The sequence below is a fragment of the Arachis stenosperma genome, chromosome 6, assembly GCF_014773155.1.
Source record: "Arachis stenosperma cultivar V10309 chromosome 6, arast.V10309.gnm1.PFL2, whole genome shotgun sequence".
NCBI lineage: Eukaryota > Viridiplantae > Streptophyta > Magnoliopsida > Fabales > Fabaceae > Arachis > Arachis stenosperma.
The window spans coordinates 61,921,248-61,944,548 of record NC_080382.1 but is presented as its reverse complement, the minus strand read 5'-3'; the positions used below and the strand labels follow the sequence as shown (position 1 = coordinate 61,944,548).

Here is a 23,301-nt window from a genome sequence, read left to right as displayed (position 1 = left end):
CTCAACTCTTCTACCTCCTCTAATTACCTTCTCATGCAGAGAGAAAATTTAAAGATTGAAAAAAAAATATATAAATATGATAAGGAGGATGCTATAATAATAATAGTAATAATAAAGAAGTACAGAGAAGCGAAAATCAAACCTCCAAACGAATGTTTCTCTTCTCCTCATTTAGGTCCCGAAACTGAAGAGACTGCTTATAATCACTTATAGCTACAAAAGGAAGCGGAGAAAGAAAGAGAGTGATGCGCACTTCAAACGATAATATTACTACAGATGTAACTATTGTGATAAGTGATAACCTCCATAATATATAACAAAGTTATATAAAAAAATCAAGTTGAGAAACAGAACCATATAACATGTTTGAATGCTTTATTAGAAACTTTACAAAGACAAAATATTGGCATAGTACCTGTAACAACAATAACAAGAATAACTGCAAAAGCAATGCTTCCACCATTATACTATCCTTCCTTAATACCCTGAAATATAAAATTAATTCTTCTATGGATGAAAACCTATTTGGCTATTTCTCAACATTTAAAAACATATTCCTAATCAACCTATTTCTCAACATTTAAAATTAACTCTGCCATATTTTCTCACCCCAGATTTTATCCCCAGTACTAATGAAAGAAATGTAATTGCACATATACAGCCATGCTATAGAAAAAATCTTATTTTGAGCATGATACCTTCAACTCTGCTATCTCTTGTTCTCATTTTGCAAATGTTACAATGAATGCAGCTTCCTTTTTCTTTGCCTTTTCAAGCTGATAACAATAGATATATGTCAATGGTCAATGATAATTGATAATTAATCAATGGATAGTGAACTACATCAACAGAAAAAAAGGGCAGATTAGATTCTAAACCTACTCTCTTAAAGACTCTTCTGAGGATTTCTGGGCCTGAAGATAATCAAGCAACATTTTGGGCTCTGGAAAGATAATCAGCCATCTCTATTGCTTCTTTGTATATACCACAAGCTGACTCCATATTTCCCTGCAATAAAAATGTAACAGGTAGCGCATGTAGTCATCTTTTCTGTATCAGCTTATCATCAAAGAGTAAATCTTTCTTCAATTGTAGCAAAGGCTAATTGCATACCAAACGTTTCTCCATATTGGCTCTTGATATAACATTTTGCACAAAATCAAAATCTGACTCTTTACTAGTCTGCTGAATATATGCAGCGCGAGCAGCTAAAACATCTCCTATTTGTTCTTTAAACCTGGCATTGAAGAAATGGATTTTTGGTACACTCTTTTACAAATAGGAGTCATAATTCAAGGTAAATCAAAGCATACACTATAAATAATCCAACTGTGCAAATTTAATGGAAATTATTATTAGTGTAAACCTGTACTAAGATCTATACCACTATCTTAGCTATCAATATAACGTTTTCTACATAAACAGATTTTCTTATATGTTTCCAAAATCGATATAGTTGAAGGAGGAGGACTAGAGGCACATGACCAGAGGACCATATATTTTCTTACATGATGACTCTATTAAAACAAAAAATTACAAGTGCTAAATAAATTACATATGATTTAGCAAAGTTGGCTGGGAAATTCAACAGTATTGCAGATAAATTTCTTTAACCCATGTTGCAACACACCACTGATTTGGACATTCCACCTAAATCCTTATAATTTGCCATTTTTATTTGGTTCCATTCTAATCTGTAACTAACAGAACAGGTCAACTGACACAAACAACTCTGACATGATAGATTAGTTCAATTGCAAGAAAGAGCAATAAGTCAATTAGTTGAATTGACCTGTGCACTGATTCAATCAACAGAGTAGCAAACACCTAAATTTTAACTAGGAAAACTATTCCAATTTTTTAAATACTTCCTCACCTCTCCCTGGAATTAAGTTCATCACCTAAACATAATCTCAAGATAAAATAGAAAATCCATAGCACCAAAATGACAGCCAACAAATAACAGCAGCTAATTGTTTCACAGCATCTGTGAAACCAACCAAAATGCAAGAAAAATTCTAAAGCCTCAACTATAGACTATAACCTTTATTCGCTCTCTATTAGTCACAAATGTTCCACCTTTCTCAGGATTTTGTGTTGTCACCTGCACTCCATTCAGAAGAGGACCTATAAAGAGTGATATATGGTTTCCTTTAAACTCCTTATATATCCAAAGCATCCCAATTATACTCAACATAATAAGAGTTATAAACAAATAAACTCTAAAAAAGGGAAAATGATGGAAAAGAAAGTTGTTCTCACCGTTGTGCTAGAACTTTCAAATCTTCGTGCAGTATCAATATATAGATGCCTTCCCAGAATATTTACTTGAACCTTTGTATATAAACTAAGCATTGTTGTGTCCCATACTAACAACGCCATTCTTGTAAAACCTAGAGAAAAAGAAAATACAGTAGAAAAATACATTGTAATAATGGAATTTCATTATATCAGAAACTGGAAGAAAATATAGTAGAAAATTCAAATACTCACCATCGGTGTTAGATTTGAAGGGAAGAAAAAGTCGCTGAAGAAGGATTAGGGTTTGTCCTCGTAAAAGAGGGGAAGAGAAGGGACAGCACGGGAACAGCGATGATTGACGACGACGAGAGTGATAGAAGTTCCAAAGGTGTTGAGTTGATGATGGAAGAATGCGGTGGATGAAGGCGCCGAGGAGAAAGGTTTGGAGTGTGAATGGAGAGGAAGATGGCTGTGAAGTTTTCGTTTGGAGTGTGGAGCTCGAGAGGATAGAGGAAGAGTTGGATTTAACTCAATATTTTCGACGGAAAATTTTAAATTACAGACGATTTTTTCGTCTGTAATAATTTAATAAAACGCAGCGTTTTTGTCTCTTTAATTACAGACGGATTTTCCCTCTGTAACTATTTCCCACGAAAGAAATTAATTTTTCCAACGGAATTATCGACGGATTCTCTTTTCCATCTGTAATTTATGCTAATTCATTTTTTTTATTTTCCGACAAAAAATCCCTCTGAAATTCCGTCTGTATTTTCGTGGGATAAAATCTGTCGAAAATATCCGTCTGTAATAACTAATTTTCTAGTAGTGCGAAACGCTGGGAAAAAAAACAATACATAAAAATAAATTTTAATTTAATTTTATCTTTCAATAATATCAATTTTTTACTGTACATAGTATTCAATTATTTTTTATTACATCTAAGTAAATTACACTTAATTACATTACTTTCATTTTAAATAAATTTATTTTTTTATAATTTTAAAGAATTTTGATACATTAGAGAGACAAAAGATATAATTTATAATTTATTGTATATTTATTATTTTTTTCTTTTCTGTAAGTTTATATACTAGTCATTTTACAAACCTTTTATGATAACTAAAAATCTTTAAAAGTAAAATTATAAAAAATTAATATATTTAGAATGAAAGTAATATGATTAAGTGTAATTTATTTAGATGTGATTAAAAAATAATTGAATACTATGTATAGTAAAAAATTGATATTATTGAAAGATAAAATTAAAATTTATTTCTATGTATCATTTTTGTCCCCAACATTTTCGTCCTATTTAAGTCCCTAACGTTTCAAAATCGTCTCAATTTTGTCCTGCCGTCAATTCTGTTAACGGATCCCTAACGGCAGGACAACATTGAGTCAATTTTGAAACGTTAGGGACTTAAATAGGACGATTAAAATGTTAGGAACAACTTTAGAACTTACTCCAAATGTTGGGGATAAAAACGATATTTACTCTAGATTATATTACGAAACTAGGAGTCCTGGTGGCTAGTTGATTTTTTTTGTCAAAGTTTTGACTTTGTCAACAGCGACTACTCTCGTATTGTTAAATATTGTCATAAAATAAATGAATAAATAAAGAAATAAATATAAAATAAAGAAGCATAAATAGATAATTTTAATATAAATATTCACCAATATAATTATCTCAATATAATATAAATAATTTATATATATTTACTAATATATGTAGCAACTTATTTGTAAAAGAGAGAAAGAGAAGAATAGTATATGAAAAAGGAGAGAAGTAGTTTTATTGTTACTATTGTGTGTTACTTTTGCATTAGTTCATGCCTATTTATATACGGAAATGGATCCTCTCCAGTTTTTTTAGCACTTGAGAAAATGCAGTGTGATCTCCAGTTGTTACTATTGTGTGTTACTGTTATGTTTGAATGCTTTTTTGCTCTAAATGCCAAAGTAATTTTACGTTCTTAACTTGTGTTTACAAGAAGTTAGAAATTGTAGCTTCTGGCGTTTAGAAAATCACGTTAGGATTGAATTTATTTTTTTCTTATCAATTCTAGCCGTTATTTTCTTGCTTGTAGTCTCTTTAGTACTCAAATATTTTAAATATATAATTATATTTTTTTTATAAAATTTTTATTTTTGGCTTTGTATAAAAAAAATTATCTTTTGTTTTGTTTTATTAAAATTTGTAAGCGTAATTCTTGTATATTAATTTATTATTATAATTTTGTTATAATATAAATTATTGATTCTATTAAAAAAAATAAAATAAATAAAAAACTAATTATAACTAATAATTAAGTCATAAATAATTAAAATTTATAATTTAAAATTGTATTAAATAAAAAAGTACTGAGAATATTAAAAAAATTATAAGTAATATAATTAAATAAAGTATATTTTGATATATTTTTCATATATTATTTTTGCTTTTATAGATAATGTGGTGTCTTTTATTTACTCTTTTTCTCAATGAATCATCGAATCTATATCAAGTCCCATCTTGCCTAAATTTGAAAGTTATGATCGATCAAAATATTAGCAGTGCAAAAGGACAACGTTGTCATTTTAGATGCGCCTAAAAATATCAGCAGGGCCACTATTACAACAAGCAAGTGTAATTAAGATGAGATAGTTAAGAATTATAAACACATCGTTGTATCCCAATTACTGAAAATTTTCATGAATCTCTCAAGTCCCAACTCTAAATGCCCGTTTTTGTTTTCCCATGTGAATACAGCAAGTTTTGAGTTATATTAACAAAGTTTGATAGATCTTGTGTATTCATCTCGTCCTCTACACACGGAAACATTATTATACACACTGTAATAATTTGATATGTATTGATTTATTTTATAAAGCATAAATAGCACATCTAGTTCTGTTAAGTGCTACTCTAAGGAAGCAAAAAAAAGAAACAGAGAAACAAAGAAACGGAATAGTATCTTTGTTATTCTTGGTCCAGTCTCCAATGATATATTTCTTACAATTGGAATCGATGCACAACACATATAGGGAATTGAGTTTCTCAAAGACTCATTAAGAAGTGATTACAGTAGTAATCATACATTTTCCTTTTTGGTATACAAAGGTGCTGCACGCATTACACATGAGGCCAATGCTTCCATTCCATCCTAACTAGTTATGCAGCCCCATGCTCCTTGCAAGGAACATTAGTGCAGCGACAAACAGGCCTGCCAGAAGCTTCCCAACCATTGAAGCCCCGTTCCAAGACCATGATGTTCTTTATCCCGGCATCTTCCTTACTCTCCTCAAGATAATTGACAAGCTTTCGAGCACAAGTTGGTCCCCGAACCTATAATACAGTATAGTTCATACCACTTTCAGCTCAGAGACACACATTCTGGTATGGTATTATATAAAATGGATATAGGAATTAGGAAGACACTAATGTCACAGAAATCTTATCCTCTGATATAGCAATTTAAGATATAACTAAGCATAGATAGAACTATGATCAATCTTTATAAAGCAAGTTATGCATATAAGAAGCTGATCAATAAATCAATTAAATCGCATTTGAAATTTCACAACAAGAAGAGTAGAAGATCATCCTAATAAAGGAGAATCACACATTTAGAATCGTAAATTCAGATGTGCTTTAACATCAGTCTTCTCTATAGTCTAATCTATCATAGTATTATCTCAGAACGACTTTTCCAGCATAACACGGTTCTACAAGTGTATGTGGCTTCTAATGTTATTAACTTATTATTCTAAATGAATAGTTTGATATCTGTACCGTGCAGTCTGGCATATAAACGATTCTAAGCTTAGAAGGCATTTGTACTCTGTACCTATCCCTGAAACTGGAATTGAAGTCTAAAATGTGAAGTAGTTAGGCGTAGATGAAGGTTGAAGAGAAGAGAGAGGGTACCTGGCTGAGAGCACAGTGGAAGACGAGGGTGTCTTTGCCTTTAACCTGGTGGAGAAGGTTAGGCATGTTGTCGGAGAAAGTGTCGCTGGGGAAATGGAGAGAGGAAGAGATGTGGCCATCGCAGATCCTCTCCTCGTCCCTCACATCAACGATCGCGATGTTGGGTTGCCGCCGAAGAGCCAGAAGCTGCGATCCAGTTATGTACGTTATGCTGCGTGCCATCTTCCCCTCTTTCTCTTTCTCTCCTATTCTCTTCTCTTCTTCCGTTCCTTCTTGCCTCCTTCTCACGCTTCTTTTCCTCGCTCCTGACTCAAACCGCGTGGGCTTCTTCTCAATTCAATTTTCCTTTCCTCACTTTTTTTTTTTTGTCATACAAACACACTCACTCACACACACTAACCAAGCCCTACTGCTTGGATTTGAACATCGTGTAGCTTAGTTTGAGGCAAATGCCTTTGCCACTACATCACATGCCTCAGCCACCTTTCCTCACTTTGGAATTTGGATTTCTCAGACCCAAAATCAATTTCCAATTAAATGGATTTGGATTTAAAAAAACATTTTCTACTCCATTTTTGGCTATTTGGGTCTGGCGGAAAGATCTGTTTGAAAAAAAAACCAAAGAGAGAATGTTAGTCACGTGATTAGAACAGTCTTCGTCTAGCATTTAAAGGTAAATTTAAAGAAAGAAAAGCCCGTGTACAATTTTCATTGGAAATTCCAAAAAGAAGAGAGTAGGCAGTTTGGCGCCCGAGCGTGTGTTGGCTGGTTAGTTTCCCTCCTGGCAGGCGCTTAGGGCTACCCATCCGCTTCATTTTCTGGTCATTCTCTCATGGACAATCCCTTCGACCACCATGTTCCTCCGCCACACGCCACCGTTACCGCAGCTGACTACGGAGTCTCCGATGACGACGAGGACGAAGAAGAGGAAGAGGAAGAGGAAGAAGAAGAAGAAGAAGAAGAAGAAGAAGAAGAAGAAGATGACAACGAAGAGGACGAAGATTCATCGCCTAGGGCTTTCCCAGTGGCTCCTTCCACAACTTCTAATCCACAGCCAATTGTCATCACCGTGGAATCGCAGTCGCATAGCAGCTTCGGAGACGACGAAGTAAGCAACAAGCGCCGCAAAACGGAAGGCCGAGAGGCGTCGTCTTCGTCTTTGGCAATTGATGGCAGTCAAGGCAGCGAGTGGAACCGCACTGACATTGACGGCCTCTTCTGCCCTATCTGTATGGAAGCTTGGACCAACAGCGGCGACCACCAAATCTGGTTCATCCGCCACTACACTTAATTGGATATGTTAATTGTGAAATCATACTCACTAATTGTTGATTAGTATGCTTAACGTGATTCTTTGGTACTTTATTTGGTTCAGTTGTCTTCCTTGTGGACACATATATGGTATGTCTTGTATAAAAAGATGGCTTCAACAGCGACGAAGTACAGGCAAGGTAATTGTAGATAATAGATTGTCATATGATATTTGAAATTGATATACAAATGCATATAATGATATTAACGATTCGGTTTTCTTGTTTTATGTGTTATTTTATTTCATTATAGTGTCCACAATGCAATATAAAATGCTCATTAAAGGATGTGAGGAAGCTCTATGCATCTCGAGTAGTTACTGTTGATGATGAATCTCAGAAGGTAAAGCTGATTCTATTTGCATTAAAAACTTTGGAAGTTACTTTAAGAAATTAATTTGTCTAAATGGATCTTCTTTTGTGGCAGAAAATTCGGTTGCTTGAAGCCAAATGTGCTGCACTGGAAAGTAAGGTATCATGCTGCTGGTGAAAATTTTCTTGCTTTTACCGTAACAAAATAAAAGACCCTGCAGTTTTTTTAGCTATATGTATCTACCATCTAGATATTTTAATCTCCAGGGTTTGCTCTTTTTGGGCTTGAATTCTGCTGGAATTTAAGGGGCTAATATTCCAACATTGTTTGTTAAGAAAATAACTCAATTATCAATATGTTCTAAGGGTGCTGATTGGCGTGTGAAAGAGGCTATATGGCGGAAAAGAGAAGCTGCATACCGTCTGGAAATCCAGAAGCTTAAAGCGGTATCCTCTATTCATAATCCATAATTGTAAATGATACCATCCATCTGATCACTGGGAATCTACTGTTTTTATACACATTAGGTTCACTATTTTGGTACATGCTATTAATTTAATTTTTATGGCACATAGAGCAAAGTTGTTCATGTCTCATTAAGTGTCTTGTTTTTGAATATCTTAGTGCCTTTTTTTCCTCATGCCTGCTATTGTTGTAAAATGGAACATATAAAATAGCATCCTTGCTTTTGTCATTTATTCCCCTTGGAGGCAATAACATGATATCTTCAAGTTTTTGGGTACTTCATAAGCATGTTGCAAAATATCTGTTATCGTAGTTTTTAACAATTGCATGCTAAATGTTTAAGTATGAATCTGTATAAAAGATTTGGGTGAAACTGCAAATTGTATAAGCATTTCAGTTTTGATCCTTGTGCATGTATTTTAAATACTTTTAAGTTTCTAGTTTTGATCTTGCTGAGAAATACTAATTTGGAGCAGCTGCTACTGGATATGGAGAGAATGCATTTTGAACTCATAGATGGCACTCAGGATTATCAGTGGAGATCTGAAAAGGGTAATGGTCCTTTCAGAATTCAAAATGAGTACCGCATAAAATAGGTCCTAATTTGCTTTTAAAAAAGCATAAGGTCCTGGCAAAAAAAAAAAAAAAAATTGTTTCTGAGAACATTGACTTACAAGCTATATATCTTGCAGAGCAAAATTTTAGCTTAAAGTCCCATGTAAAAGCATCTTTTTGCAATTTTGCATTACAGGTACGACTTTTGTTATCTATTACAGTCTTGTCTCCACCTGGTTATGTAGAAGGGTATTTATTCTGTTTATTTAGAATTTTGTTGTTATGCTCTTTTTAGAAAACATTTAATATGGATGATGCACGAGTATTTGATATGGATGTATCCAATCAAATTTTACTAATTGCACGAAAGCCAAGGGTGATAGGTGGAGCAGACTTTTTAACTAAAGTAAGATTTTTTTACTTTGAAATATTTGATATATAGTATGTGTCTCTAATATATTCTTTACATGAAGGTTTTCCCTGTAATTCTTATGGAAACCTTGCATTGTTGCCTTTCAGATGAGCTTGATATCTCCATTCGATATGGAAGATATCTTATTGCCTTCTACTACAGAGGGTATTAGAGACCTACATATTTCTCCTTCTGATAGAAGCCTAGCCCTCTATGCTTCAACAGGGAAGAAGTTATCAGTGCTCAGGTATGACTGCATTACTAATTGGTTGTCTGACGTGGTAAAAATGTGGTCATTGATGTGGTTCATGCTATAACAGTGTGCAGAGCAAGAATACTGTTGTCAACTATGATCTACAGGTAGAAGTTTTGATCCATTATTTTGATTTCATGAATTAGTAATAATAAATCTGTTGATAGTAATGTACGAAAAGAAAAAGTTATTGGTAATATTATGTTTTACTATGCTTTGTGGTTTTCTACAGTAATACTTGTAGATGAAGCTTTTCCCATTTTTATCAAAATATAGTAGAGAAGAGTTCAGAAGGTGAATGTAAGATATCCTCACTAAACCCAAGGAGATAGCACAAGCTACTGAGCTAGTCAAATCTCTCATTTCATGTTTTACAAAGAATATCCATTAGCTGGGCACTCAAAGAAGCCAAGTAAATTACTGGAATTCCTCTCAATTGTGTAGGAGTCTAATGAGAGAAGTGGATATTTCCTTCTTTAGTTCTGCCAAAGCCAAAATCTCAAATGACATGAGAAAATTGTTAAATCTATTAGATTTCTTTAATTCTTTCCATTTCTGTTTTACACAGTTGTTCAAATGGAGTAATGATATTACCTGAACTTTGAATTGTCACAGAAGTTAGAGGTCACTATTCCTTTTGTGAGATTTTAGTCTTACTATCATTATTTTCAGGTTCCTCCTTGGTCATGTTCTTGGGATCTCAACAGTTCACATAACATGTATACTGGACTTCAGGTCAGCACTGTGGTTTTGTATTCATGGGATGTAGGAACTTCAAATGCTAATCTTTATATTTATCTATCTGTCCTGCAGAATGGTTCTGTCTTGGTGTTTGATATACGACAAACTGCAGGACCCATGAAGTCTTTAGTTGGATTGACTAGCAACCCTGTTCATACTGTTCATTCTCTTCTGCAAACTTCATGTCTTCCTAACTCCATCTTATCTGCATCTGCCATTGGCCTTTGTCAGTGGAACATTGATTCTGAAGAAGGGTATGCTGTTTACATTGTGTGGGGTGTAGTTATATGTTTATATTTCCTAATATTGTTCTCAAGTTTTTCCAGCTGATGCTATGTATCAAAATTGTAATTGTTCAATTTTGAAGGGCACTTGTGAAATTTTTCATTTTTATTCTGGAATTGTTTTCTAATCTATAATGAAGTCAGGAAAATTTTTTTTTCCAATGTTTACTCCATCTCTATTCCTTCAAATGTTTCTTTTGTTAGTGTCAATTTTCCTTTCTGTTGGGTTTTGGAAACGCATTACTTTACCATAAATTAATACTCAACTCTGGGAAACTTCTGCATGTTTCACTGAGCATTTAAAGCTTGGTATGAGATAGTATATGATGAGTTACACCAAATTTACTCTGCATAATATTAATTTGGTACCGGCAGTCTGATGATGATGTTGATGCTAATCATGTGGAAGTAATCTTATGCTCTATTTTTTAAAATCAGCTGTCCTAATGCCTCCCTGCCTTTTGACTTTTCTTTTTAATTTTTTAATGAAGGCCATTCATGCTTCCTGAAACTGATAACCAAGGAGTTTGTATATCCCTTGCCTATTGCCCTAGCAGTGATGACGTTGTTGTTTCATACCGTCCGAAATTTGACATGTCAATGGGTACGCAGCTTTCTCAACTATCATCCACTCCTTCTCAAGTAATTGGAGCAGGAATGCAGGGCTGTCATGTCTTATTCAAGAGACAGCGCACTGATTATTTCAAAAAGATGGGTTCCTCGAATGCCAATCCAAGTAAAATTCGATTTCCAAAACATGCTATTATAGACATAGAGGGTCAAAGAAGTTTGTTTGCAGCTGTAGATGAAGCAACATTTGAATTGATCTTGCACGAGCTGCCTTCTTTTAGCGTCAGCCAACGATTCAAACTGCCTGCTCAGGCTCGTGATATTAGGTACTCTCGGAGTTGTGGAATTCTTGGCTGTTTGAGTGAGACGACATTGCAACTTTTCTACACCAAAGTCTTGTGAACAAGGTAATTTTATTTTGCAATCTTTGAAGAAAAATGGAGTTTTTTTTTGTTTTATAATCATATGAACCCGAGAAAAATGTAGGTTGTCCTTAACCTAGAGCAGCAGATATTTATTGATTTGCAATTTTGGATAGAGCCTATGTATGCTTTGTTCGTTTTACTGTAAATATGCAATGAAAACTATATGTGAATGAAAGATTGAAAAGTATGAAATGAATTTGTTAGGAAGAAAACCGCCTGTAATACTCCAATTAATTTTGTTTATTTCCATGTTTCCATATGCAAGGGGACAAATACCCTAGTAAACAGAAGTGAATTCTCTTATCCTTATAACCTTATTCAGTGACACGTCTCAATCATAAGCATAGTTTTCCATGGAAGAAATGTATTCATTCGGAAGTGATGTTGATATCAGATAGAAAATGTTTTAATATGTTTCGCATATGTTCTGAGAGAGAGGAGACTACTTTAGTTAAATGCATTGTGATACGTTGGAGTTACATTTGTTGGGGCCACCATCATCTTCACTTCACATCAATCAAATAACTAAGGCACCCAAGAATAAATATGAAAAGAATCAAAATGCAGTGATACGGGATTGGGTAAGAGAGAGGGAGAGGACTATTATAATTCAACAATGCTTAGGTATATTTCTTTTGTTTGGAAAACATTCGATCTTTGTCACCCTTCATGGTTCAAAAGCTCCAAACCAGCGACCCCATTTGTTTGTTCCGGGTATTAATGCATTATGGCCCTACGCTTCGTGCATTATTGTTGTCCTTGACCTTGAGCACAAACTCAATAATCTATATCTATCGTAATAATTTGAAGGAATTGTCAAGTTTCTATACTTTATAGAATGTCAATTGATTAAATTACCATTTCAATGCCAGTTACTGTCGCAATCTTGATGCGTTTGTTTATGGCCTGATTTGTTTGGACATATCTATGTGGGTTAACTTTCACCGAAAGATGCACACCTTTTTAAATTTTTCGTGGACATGGGGATTTCAGTTAGTCACTTGATGTTGTAAACTTTAAACTTTTTCATTTACTATAGGGAATTTGGAAGCAACACCCCTTTTAAAATGTCACGATGTACTTTTTATAAGTCCGACTATTCAATAATAAAATAATAATTAAAAAAAGAGCTAATATGTTTAACTAAATATAGCAATTAGGATAAAATGTTTTTTTAGCGTTTGCGATTTTTTGTTTGATACATCTAACATTTAATTTCATTCAATTGTCTCTGACATTTTCAATGTGTTAAAGCTACTCCTAGACGTTTTTAACTTTGTCTCTAATGTAAAAGATGGAATTAACATTCACAGCTAATTTTAAAACTAATTGAAATGTTAGGAATAAGATTAAATAAAATTAAACATTAGGGACAAAAAAACATTTTATCTTAAAAACTAATATTGCTTATTAAGATTCATGATAATAATTCAAGAATAAACTTGATATTTAGATATATTTTACCGTGAAAAATGTCTATTTATAAGCAAATGATAGAATCTAATCAAATAACAAAACCAATATAATATCAAACTAAATAAATATAAAATCAATGCAAGGTATACTTAAATATTATATATTTTTTTTGGAACAAGGGAGCACAACACAATACAGTGGAGCGGCAAACAAATTAAACTGCAACCATAATCATAAAAGGAATATAAAAGAAGCGAAAGGAAACTTTTTCTGATGTCATCTCCGGCATTGCCATCAACAACGAAAGGGATCCAAACTACTCCACTCTTTACAGCTGGTCAAAGATCTCTGAAACACCTCTTTTGGACCACCTTCCTTGTTAAAAATCCGCCCGTTCCTCTCTAGTCAAATATTCCAAATAACTGCAAAGAAGCATATCATCCACTTGTTACACTCCTTCTTGTTAACAATACTTGTCCAACTCTCAAAATGTTCTTTTAGTGAGCACGAGATAGACCACGATCTCCTGAAGTCAGAAAGCCAACAACACCACACCTGCCAAGTAAACTTACAGCCCAGAAACAAGTGGTGAATATGTTCAACATCTCTTTTACATAATACACAAATGTTGTCACCATGACTAATAATTCCAAATCTAAGAAGTCTTTCTTTAGTATTTACTTTTTCTACCAAAGCAAACCAAATAAATAACTTCACACGTGGTGGAACCAAACCTTTCCAGATGGTTCTGGTGAAACTGTAGCTAGTGATATCCTCCGGAAGAGTATCTGACTGTACCACCTGCACAAAAGAGTTAGTTGAAAAAAGTCATGCCTTGTCAAACTTTCAAACAACCCTGTCTTGCTTATCACATGCTAGTTTTACAGGGTGTAAAGACTCATACAAAAGATCCACTAATTCCAACTCCCACTGGTATAAGTCTTGCCTCTACTGGAAGTTCCAAATCCACTCTAACACATCCCAAAATCCACAATCCCCTATGATAGATCCTTTTTGCGGTTTGAAACAGAGAAAAGTCTCGGAAATCTAATCTTGAGCGAACCACCTTGTAACTAGACATCTTTCCAGAATCTAGTCATCCTTCCATCACCCACCTCCATATACAACCCAGCAATAATCTTATCTCTTACATTGCTATTCTTGAAGTGCAACTGACAGATATCTTTCCATGGCCCCCCTCTAGTAGGTAGTGATTGAGGTGATAACGTCACATTGGGATTCAAGTCATAGCAAGAGTATACAACCTTCTTCCATAAAGGACACTCCTCCTTCGAAAAGCGCCACCACCATTTGAAGAGGAGAGCAGTGTTTCTAATCACAGCATCACCTACCCCTAGTACACCCTCCTTTTTAGGGGCTTGAACCACTTCCCACTTAACTAGCGCTATACCATTCCTACCTTCCTCCTTGCTCCATAGAAATCTTCTCTGCAACGATATCAACTTTTCTGCCATAGCCTTTGGCATCTTGTATAGGCTCAAGTAGTACACAGGCAAGCTATTTAACACAGACTTAATAAGGACTAGCTTACCAGCTTTATTTAGCACCTTTGCCTTCCACAAAATGAGCTTCTCTTCTACCTTATCAATTATCGGTTTCCAAGTCTTGACCAGCCTTGGGTTTGCTCGTAGAGGAATACCGAGATATCTGACTGGAAGGTTATCCTTTTTACATCCCAATAAGTTGCATATGTTGTCAGACCACTGCTGTTCATAGTTGATTGGGATTAAACTTGATTTATCGAAGTTAATAGTTAACCACGACATCACCTCAAAACACCTTAGCAATCTGGCATAATTTCTGATGGTCTCCTCCTCTGATGGGCAAAATAATATAGTGTCATCTGCAAACTGGAGGTGTGACAACTCTATATTTTTCTTACCAACCAGCAACGACAAAATACGTCTGTTCCTAACTGCCTCCCCTATCATCCTATGTAGAACATCAACAACCAGAACAAACAAGAAAAGAGATAGTGTGTCACCTTGTCTCAAACCCCTCTCCATCTTGAACGGTTTCGATGGTGATCCATTTATCAGGATTGACATAGATGCTGTACCAACACACTCCCTAACCCATTCTCTCCATCTCCAACTAAATCCCATCTTCTGTAGCACAATATCTGCAAAGTTCCATTTTACCCGATCATAAGCCTTCTGAAAGTCTAATTTAAAGATTGTCGCTTTCTTCTTCCTCACCTTCAACCATTGCACTGTTTCACATGCTATAAGTGCCCCATCATGAATTTTCTGACCTTTCACAAATGCGGTTTGAGTCTTCCCAACTAGGCCTGGCATCACTGATCTCATCCTTCTAACCATCACCTTGGATATAACTTTGTATATGCAGCCTACCATGCTGATCGGGCAGAGGTCTTTGATCTCCTTGGCTCCAGTGTACTTCGGTGCAAGGGCCACCCAAGTAATATTGGAGTCAGAAGGCAGCCTTGATGACCGAAAAAAATCCAGAATAGGTGTCGTGAACTCTGTACCGATCTCATCCCAGCACTTTTTAATAAAGTTCATATTATATCCGTCGCTACCTGGAGCCTTAGATGAATCAGAATCCCAAACAGCCTCTTTCACCTCGTCCATTGTCAATATTTTCTCTAGGGCCGCCGACTCATCTTCATCAATCCGATTCACCAGTCCGTCCCTAAAACCCACAACCAGTGATCTCTCCTGATGATACAAATCTTTGTAAAACTCTCTGATGGCAATCTTGATCCGAGCTTGATTCCTAATCAACCTTCCATTAATCACCAAAGCATCAATTCTATTATTCCTTCGTCTTACCGATGCCAAGTTATGAAAGTACCTCATATTTTTATCCATGTCCTTCGCATGCCTGGAGCGCGACATCTATTTCCAGTGAATTTCTTTCCTCACATACCACTGCTTGCAATAGCTTACTAGTGCCTTCCTTTTAGCCTCCACTGTACCATCATAGATTCAATTCCCCACCATCTCATCTACCTTCTTGATCTCTTCCTCAAAACATTGAATTTTCCTATCCATATCACCAAAGTTGTCTTTATGCCATTTTTCCAAAGGCACCATTAAAGCCTTCAACTTATCTGTGAACTGCCCCTCTCCAATATTCCTCCATTCCTCTCTGACCATTCTTAGGAATCTTTTATGTGTAAACTAGGAATCTAGACTCTGAAAAGGACGTGGGCCACCTCTGTATATGGTATCTTCAACTATTATTGGGCAGTGATCTGACAGGCCTTTTGGACCACCTTTTAAACGAATCTCTGGAAACTCCTCAGTCCATTCTACGCTCACTAGGACTCTGTCTATACGACTATAAGAGCCGCCTCTATACCATATAAATTTACGATCATTCAACGGTAAGTCCACTAACTGCATATCTTGGATCTAACACTTAAATTCTTCTGCAGACGCTGTTAACCTGTCCTGATTTTTTCTCTCGTCAACCTCTAAAACCTCATTGAAATCACCCATGTAGCATAGCGGGACTTGACATAAGCCAGCTATGAAACTCAGTTCCTCCCATATAGCAAGTTTTTCCACTCTCGTATGAGGACCATAAACTAAACAGAAAGCACAATGGAAATCATTTTTTAATAAGACCCCCTCGACACAACCATCTCTCCCCTTTGTAGTAGTTATTCATTCTAAACAGCATATCATCCCACATTAACAATAGACCCCTAAACGTGCCTTTCGATTCTACAAACTCCTATCCCACTGCATCGCTCCCCCAAATACATACTACATCAAATTTAGTCACAACTTGCATTTTTATTTCAACCAAATCTAGTGGTACACGAAATCGTGATTCACACTTTTCACAACTCCGTGCAGCTGACCAGCAAGTGCACTGGGTTGTCCAAGTAATACCTTACGTGAGTAAGGGTCGATCCCACGGAGATTGTCGGCTTGAAGCAAGCTATGGTCATCCTGTAAATCTCAGTCAGGCGGATTCAAATGGTTATGAAGCTTTGATAATTAAAAGATAAATAAACATAAAATAAAGATAGAGATACTTATGTAATTCACTGGTTGGAATTTCAGATAAGCGTATGGAGATGCGTTATTTCTTCTGAATCTCTACTTTTCTATTGTCTTCATTCAATTATTCATACTCCTTTCCATGGCAAGCTGTATGTTGGGGGATCACCGTTGTCAATGGCTACCGTTTGTCCTCTCAGTGAAAATGGTCCGGCTACGGGTTACGTAGGGCTAATCATCTGTCGGTTCTCGATCGTGCTGGAATAAAATCCATTGATCCTTTTGCGCACTGTCACTGCGCCCAGCACTCGCGAGTTTGAAGCTCGTCACAGTCATCCCATCCCAGATCCTACTCAGAATACCATAGACAAGGTTTAGACTTTTCGGATCTCAAGAATGTTGCCAATTGATTCTAGCTTATACCACGAAGACTCTGATCGCACGGAATGGAAGGCTCTGTTATCAGGAGAGGCAACCATGCGTCGTGAACCAGGAGGCCAAGAGATACACACTCAAGCTCTCGCAGATAGAACGGAAGTGGTTGTCAGGCAAGCGTTCATAAGGGAGGATGATGATGAGTGTCACAGATCATCACATCCGTCAGGTTGAAGTACGAGTGAATATCTTAGAATAAGAATAAGTGTGAATTGAATAGAAGAACAATAATACTTTGCATTAATACTCAAGGAATAGCAGAGCTCCACACCTTAATCTATGAGGTGTAGAAACTCCACCGTTGGAAATACATAAGTAATAATGATGTTCATTGGTTACGGCCCCAGAGAGGGAACTAGAATAACCAAGACTTGATCCTCATATCAAAGATGATCCAAAAGATATGAATACAATAGTAAAAAGTCCAATTTATATTAAACTAGTTACTAGGGTTTACAAAGATAAGTAAATGATGCAGAAATCCAATTCCGGGTCCCACTTGGTGTGTGCTTGGGTTGAGCATTGAAGCTTTCATGTGTCGAGACTTTTCTTGGAGTTAAATGCCAGCTTTTATGCCAGTTTGGGCATTTAACTCCAGCTTTTATCCTATTTCTGGTGTTTAACGCCAGAATAGGGCAAGAAGTTGACGTTTGAATGCCAGTTGCATCGTCAAAACTCGGGAAAAGTTTGAACTATTATATATTGCTAGAAAGCGCATGATGTCTACTTTCCAACGCAATTGAGAGCGCGCCAATTAGGTTTCTGAAGCTCCAAAAAATCCACTTTGAGTGCAGGGAGGTCAGAATCTAACAGCATCTTCAGTCCTTTTTCAGCCTCTAAATCAGATTTTTGCTCAGGTCCCTCAATTTCAGCCAGAAAATACCTGAAATCACAGAAAAACACATAAACTCATAGTAAAGTCTAGAAATGTGATTTTTGAATGAAAACTAATAAAAATATACTAAAAAGTAGCTAGATCTTACTAAAAACTACCTAAAAATAATGCCAAAAAGCGTATAAATTATCCGCTCATCACAACACCAAACTTAAATTGTTGCTTGTCCCCAAGCAACTGAAAATAAAGTAGAATAAAAAGAAGAGAATATACAATGAATCTCACAATATCAATAAAACTTAGTCCCAATTAGATGAGCGGGGCTAGTAGCTTTTTTGCTTCTGAACAGTTTTGGCATCTCATTTTATCCTTTGAAATTCAGAATGATTGGCATCTATAGGAATTCAGAATTTAGATAGTGTTATTGATTCTCCTAGTTCAGTATGTTGATTCTTGAACACAGCTACTTTATGAGTCTTGGCCGTGGCCCTAAGAATTTTGTTTTCCAATATTACCACTGGATACATAAATGCCACAGACACATAACTGGGTGAACTTTTTCAGATTCTGACTCAACTTTGCTAAAGTCTCCTGTTAGAGGTGTCCAGAGTTCTTAAGCACACTCTTTTGCTTTGGATCACGACTTTAACCACTCAGTCTCAAGTTCTTCACTTGGACCTTCATGCCACAAGCACATGGTTAGGGACAGCTTGATTTAGTCGCTTTGGCCAGGATTTTATTCTTTTAGGCCCTCCTATCCATTAATGCTCAAAGCCTTGGATCCTCTTTACCCTTGCCGTTTGGTTTAAAGGGCTATTGACTTTTTCTGCTTGCTTTTTCTTTCTCTTTCTTTTTCTTTATTTTTTAGACATTTTTTTCTCTTTTTTTTTTACTTTTTTTCTTGCTTCAAGAATCAATTTCATGATTTTTCAAATTATCAATAATATTTCTCTTTGTTCATCATTCTTTCAAGAGCTAAAAATTTTAACATTCATAAACTTCACTATAAAAAATATGCATTGTTCAAGCATTCATTCAGAAAACAAAAAGTATTGCCACCACATCAGAATAATTAAACTAATTTCAAGATAAAATTTGAAATCCAAGTACTTCTTGTTCTTTTGTAATTAGGCACATTTTTCATTTAAGAAAGGTGAAGGACTCATAGAATTATTCATAACTTTAAGGCATAGACACTAGACACTAATGATCATGTAATGAATACACAAACATGGATAACACATAAAGCATAAAGTCAAAAAACAGAAAAAATAAGAACAAGGAAATTAAAGAACGGGTCCACCTTAGTGATGGCGGCTAATTCTTCCCCTTGAAGATCCAATGGAATGCCTGAGCTTCTCAATGTCTCTTCCTTGCCTTTGTTGCTCTTCCCTCATAGCTCTTCGATCTTCTCTAATCTCATGGAGAATAATGGAGTGCTCTTGGTGCTCCACCCTTAGTTGGTCCATGTTGTAACTCAACCCTTCTAAAGAGGTGTTGAGTTGCTCCCAATAGTTGTGTGGAGGAAAATACATCCCTTGAGGCATCTCAGGGATTTCTTGATGATGGGCTTCCTCATGCTCTTGTTGAGGTCCATGAGTGGGCTCTCTTGTTTGCTCCATTCTCTTTTTAGTGATGGGCTTGTCCTCTTTAATAAGGATGTCTTCCTCTATGACAATTCCAGCTAAACTGCATAGATGACAAATGATATGAGGGAACGCTAACCTTGCCAAAATGGAAGGTTTGTCAGCAACCTTGTATAGTTCTAGGGGTATGATCTCATGAACTTCCACTTCTTCTCCAATCATGATGCTATGGATCATGACAGCCCGATCCACAGTCACTTTGGACCGGTTGCTAGTAGAAATGATGGAGCGTTGGATGAACTCCAACCATCCTCTAGCCACAGGCTTAAGGTCCGGTCTTCTCAATTGAACCGGCTTGCCTCTTGAGTCTCTTTTCCATTGAGCTCCTTCCACACATATGTCCATGAGGACTTGGTCCAACCTTTGATCAAAGTTGACCCTTCTAGTGTAGGGGCATGCTTTTTCTTGCATCATTGGCAAGTTGAACGCCAACCTTACATTTTCCGGACTGAAATCTAAGTATTTCCCCCGAACCATTGTAAGCCAATTCTTTGGATTCGGGTTCATACTTTGATCATGGTTCTTAGTGATCCATGTGTTTGCATAGAACTCTTGAACCATTAAGATTCTGACTTGTTGAATGGGGTTGGTGAGGACTTCCCAACCTCTTCTTCGAATCTCATGTCGAATTTTCGGATACTCATTCCTTTTGAGCATGAAAGGGACCTCAGGGATCACGTTCTTCTTGGTCACAACTTCATAGAAGTGGTCTTGATGGACCTTTGAGATGAATCTCTCCATCTCCCATGACTCGGAGGTGGAAGCTTTTGCCTTCCCTTTCCTCTTTCTAGAGGTTTTTCCGGCCTTAGGTGGCATAAATGGTTATGGAAAAAATAAAAAACAATGCTTTTACCACTCCAAACTTAAAAGGTTTGCTCGTCCTCGAGCAAAAGAAGAAGGAAAGAAGGGGAAGAAGAAGAGAATGGAGGAAATGGAGGGTGGTATGTGGTTCGGCCAAGGGGTAGAAGTAGTGTAGGTAATGTGTGAAAATGAAGGAGTGTGGAGGGGTTTATATAGGAGTGAGGGTAAGATGTAGGTTCGTGTATTTGGGGTTGGATTTGGGAGGGAAAAGATTTTGAATTTGGAGTTAGGTGGGGTTTTTGGGGAAGAGAGATGGGGGTGATTGGTGAAGGGTATTTGGGGTACAGAGATAGAGGTGATTTGTGAAGGGTATTTGGAGAAGAGTGTTATGAAAAGGTAAGAGAGAGAGAGAGAGAGAGAGAGAATGAGTTGAGGTTGGTGGGGATCCTGTGGGGTCTACAGATCCTGAGGTGTTAAGGACTTTTCCTCCCTGCTCCATTTAGGCGTGCAAAATGCCCTTAGAGTGCAATTCTGGCGTTAAACGCTAGGTTACTACTTGTTTCTGGTGTTTAACGCCAGTCCTTCTTCCTTTTCTGGCGTTTACGCCAGCTTGTTGTCCTGTTCTGGCGTTAACCGCCACTCTGGTGCCCATTTCTGGTGTTAAACGTCAGCTTGTTGCCTTGTTCTAGCATTAAATTCCACTCTAGTGCCCATTTCTGGCATTAAACGCCTAGAATGATGCCAGATTGGGCATTTAACGCCCATTCTGCTACTCTTACTGGCGTTTAAATGCCAGTAAGCTTATCCTCTAGGGTGTGCTATTTTTTATGCTGTTTTTGAATTTGCTTTGATTTTTGCAGTTATTTTTATGACTCCACATGCTCATTAACCTAAAGAAAACATGAAATAACATAGATAAATAAAATTGGGTTGCCTCCCAATAAGCGCTTCTTTAATGTCAATAGCTTAATAGTGAGCTCTCATAGAGCTTCACAGATGTTCAGAGCATGGTTGGGGCCTCTCAACACCAAACTTAGAGTTTAGTTGTAGCCTCTCAACACCAAATTTAGAGTTTGGTTGTGGCCTTCCAACACCAAACTTAGAGTTTGAGTGTGGGGGCTTTGTTTGACTTTGTATTGGGAGAAGCTTTTCATGCTTCTTCTCTATGTGTACAGAAGGAGAACCTTAAGTCTTGAATATAAGGTAGTCCTCATTCAATTGAAGAACCAACTCTCCTCTGTCAACATCAATCACAACTTTTGCTGTGGCTAGGAAAGGTCTGCCAAGGATGATAGATTCATCCTCATCTTTTCCAGTGTCTAAGATTATGAAATCAACAGGGATGTAAAGGCCTTAAACCTTCACTAGCACGTCCTCTACTAGTCCATAAGCCTGTTTTATTGATTTGTCTGCAATTTCTAGTGAGATTCTTGCAGCTTATACCTCAAAGATTCCTGGTTTCTCCATTACAGAGAGTGGCATGAGGTTAATACCTAACCCTAGGTCACAGAGAGCCTTCTCAAAGGTCATGGTGCCTATGGTACATGGTATTAAGAATTTATTAGGATCCTATTTCTTTTGAGGTAAACTTTGCTGAACCTAGGTATTCAGTTCATTAATGAGCAATGAAGGTTCATCCTCCCAAGTCTCATTACCAAATAGCTTGGCATTCAGCTTCATGATTGCTCCTAAATATTGGGAACTTGCCCTTCAACAATGTCTTCATCTTCTTTAGAAGATGAATAGTCATCAGAGATCATGAATGGTAAAAAAAAGTTCAATGGAATCTCTATGGTCTCTGTATGAGCCTCAGATTCCTTTGGTTCCTTGTTGGGGTACTCCTTAATGGCCAGTGGACATTCCCTGAGGTCTTCCTCACTGGGAATCACTGCCTTTTCACTTTCTCCAGGTTCGGCCATGTTGGTCATGGTTATGGCCTTGCACTCTTTTTTGGGATTCTCTTCTATATTGCTTGGGAGAGTGCTAGGAGGAGTTTCAGTAACCTTTTTACTCAGCTGACCCACTTGTGCCCCCAAGTTTCTGATGGAGGACCTTGTTTCATTCATGAAACTAAGAGTGGCTTTAAATAGATCAGAGACTATGTTTGCTAAGCTAGATAGGTTATGCTCAGAATTCTCTGTCTGTTGCTGAGAGGATGATGGAAAAGGCTTGCCATTGCTAAACCTGTTTCTTCCACCATTGTTATTGTTAAAGCCTTGTTGAGGCTTTTGTTGATCCTTCCATGAATAATTTGGATGATTTCTTCATGAGGGATTATAGGTGTTTCCATAGGCTTCACCCATGTAATTCAGCTCTGCCACTGCAGTGTTCTCAGGATCATAAGCGTCTTCTTCAGAAGATGCTTCTTTAGTACTGTTGGATGCATTTTGCAATCCATTCAGACTCTGAGAAATCATATTGACTTGCTGAGTCAACATTTTGTTCTGAGCCAATATGGCATTCAGAGCATCAATTTCAAGAACTCCTTTCTTTTGAGGCGTCCCATTATTCACAGGATTCCTTTCAGAGGTGTACATGAACTGGTTATTTGCAACCATTTCAATGAGTTCCTGAGCTTCTGCAGGCGTTTTCTTCAGGTAAATAGATCCACCTGCAGAATGGTCCAATGATATCTTAGACAATTCAGACAGACCATCATAGAATATATCCAGGATGGACCATTCTGAGAGC

At 36.6% G+C, this 23,301-nt stretch overlaps 2 protein-coding genes and 1 long non-coding RNA gene across 3 annotated transcripts; 1 reads left to right on the top strand and 2 right to left on the bottom strand.

Moving 5' to 3' along the window:
* LOC130933374 (uncharacterized) lies at positions 1 to 461 on the bottom strand. The gene is made up of 3 exons (XR_009067692.1): positions 416 to 461; positions 143 to 213; positions 1 to 27 (listed from the first exon to the last, which is right to left on the bottom strand). It is a non-coding gene; the product is annotated as an uncharacterized LOC130933374 (long non-coding RNA).
* A 4,722-nt stretch (positions 462 to 5,183) lies between these two features.
* Positions 5,184 to 6,592, bottom strand: LOC130935088 (dual specificity phosphatase Cdc25). Its single transcript, XM_057864652.1, has 2 exons — positions 6,152 to 6,592; positions 5,184 to 5,569 (listed from the first exon to the last, which is right to left on the bottom strand). Exons 1-2 carry the CDS (start codon positions 6,371 to 6,373, stop codon positions 5,396 to 5,398), a joined length of 396 nt encoding a protein of 131 aa, XP_057720635.1. The 5' UTR covers positions 6,374 to 6,592; the 3' UTR covers positions 5,184 to 5,395.
* A 10-nt stretch (positions 6,593 to 6,602) lies between these two features.
* Positions 6,603 to 12,025, top strand: LOC130935087 (uncharacterized). The gene is made up of 13 exons (XM_057864651.1): positions 6,603 to 7,420; positions 7,527 to 7,602; positions 7,715 to 7,804; positions 7,889 to 7,933; positions 8,140 to 8,220; positions 8,716 to 8,791; positions 8,932 to 8,990; positions 9,090 to 9,200; positions 9,314 to 9,453; positions 9,527 to 9,566; positions 10,132 to 10,194; positions 10,273 to 10,454; positions 10,976 to 12,025. Exons 1-13 carry the CDS (start codon positions 6,984 to 6,986, stop codon positions 11,454 to 11,456), a joined length of 1,881 nt encoding a protein of 626 aa, XP_057720634.1. The 5' UTR covers positions 6,603 to 6,983; the 3' UTR covers positions 11,457 to 12,025.
* The last annotated feature ends 11,276 nt before the right edge of the window (positions 12,026 to 23,301 follow it).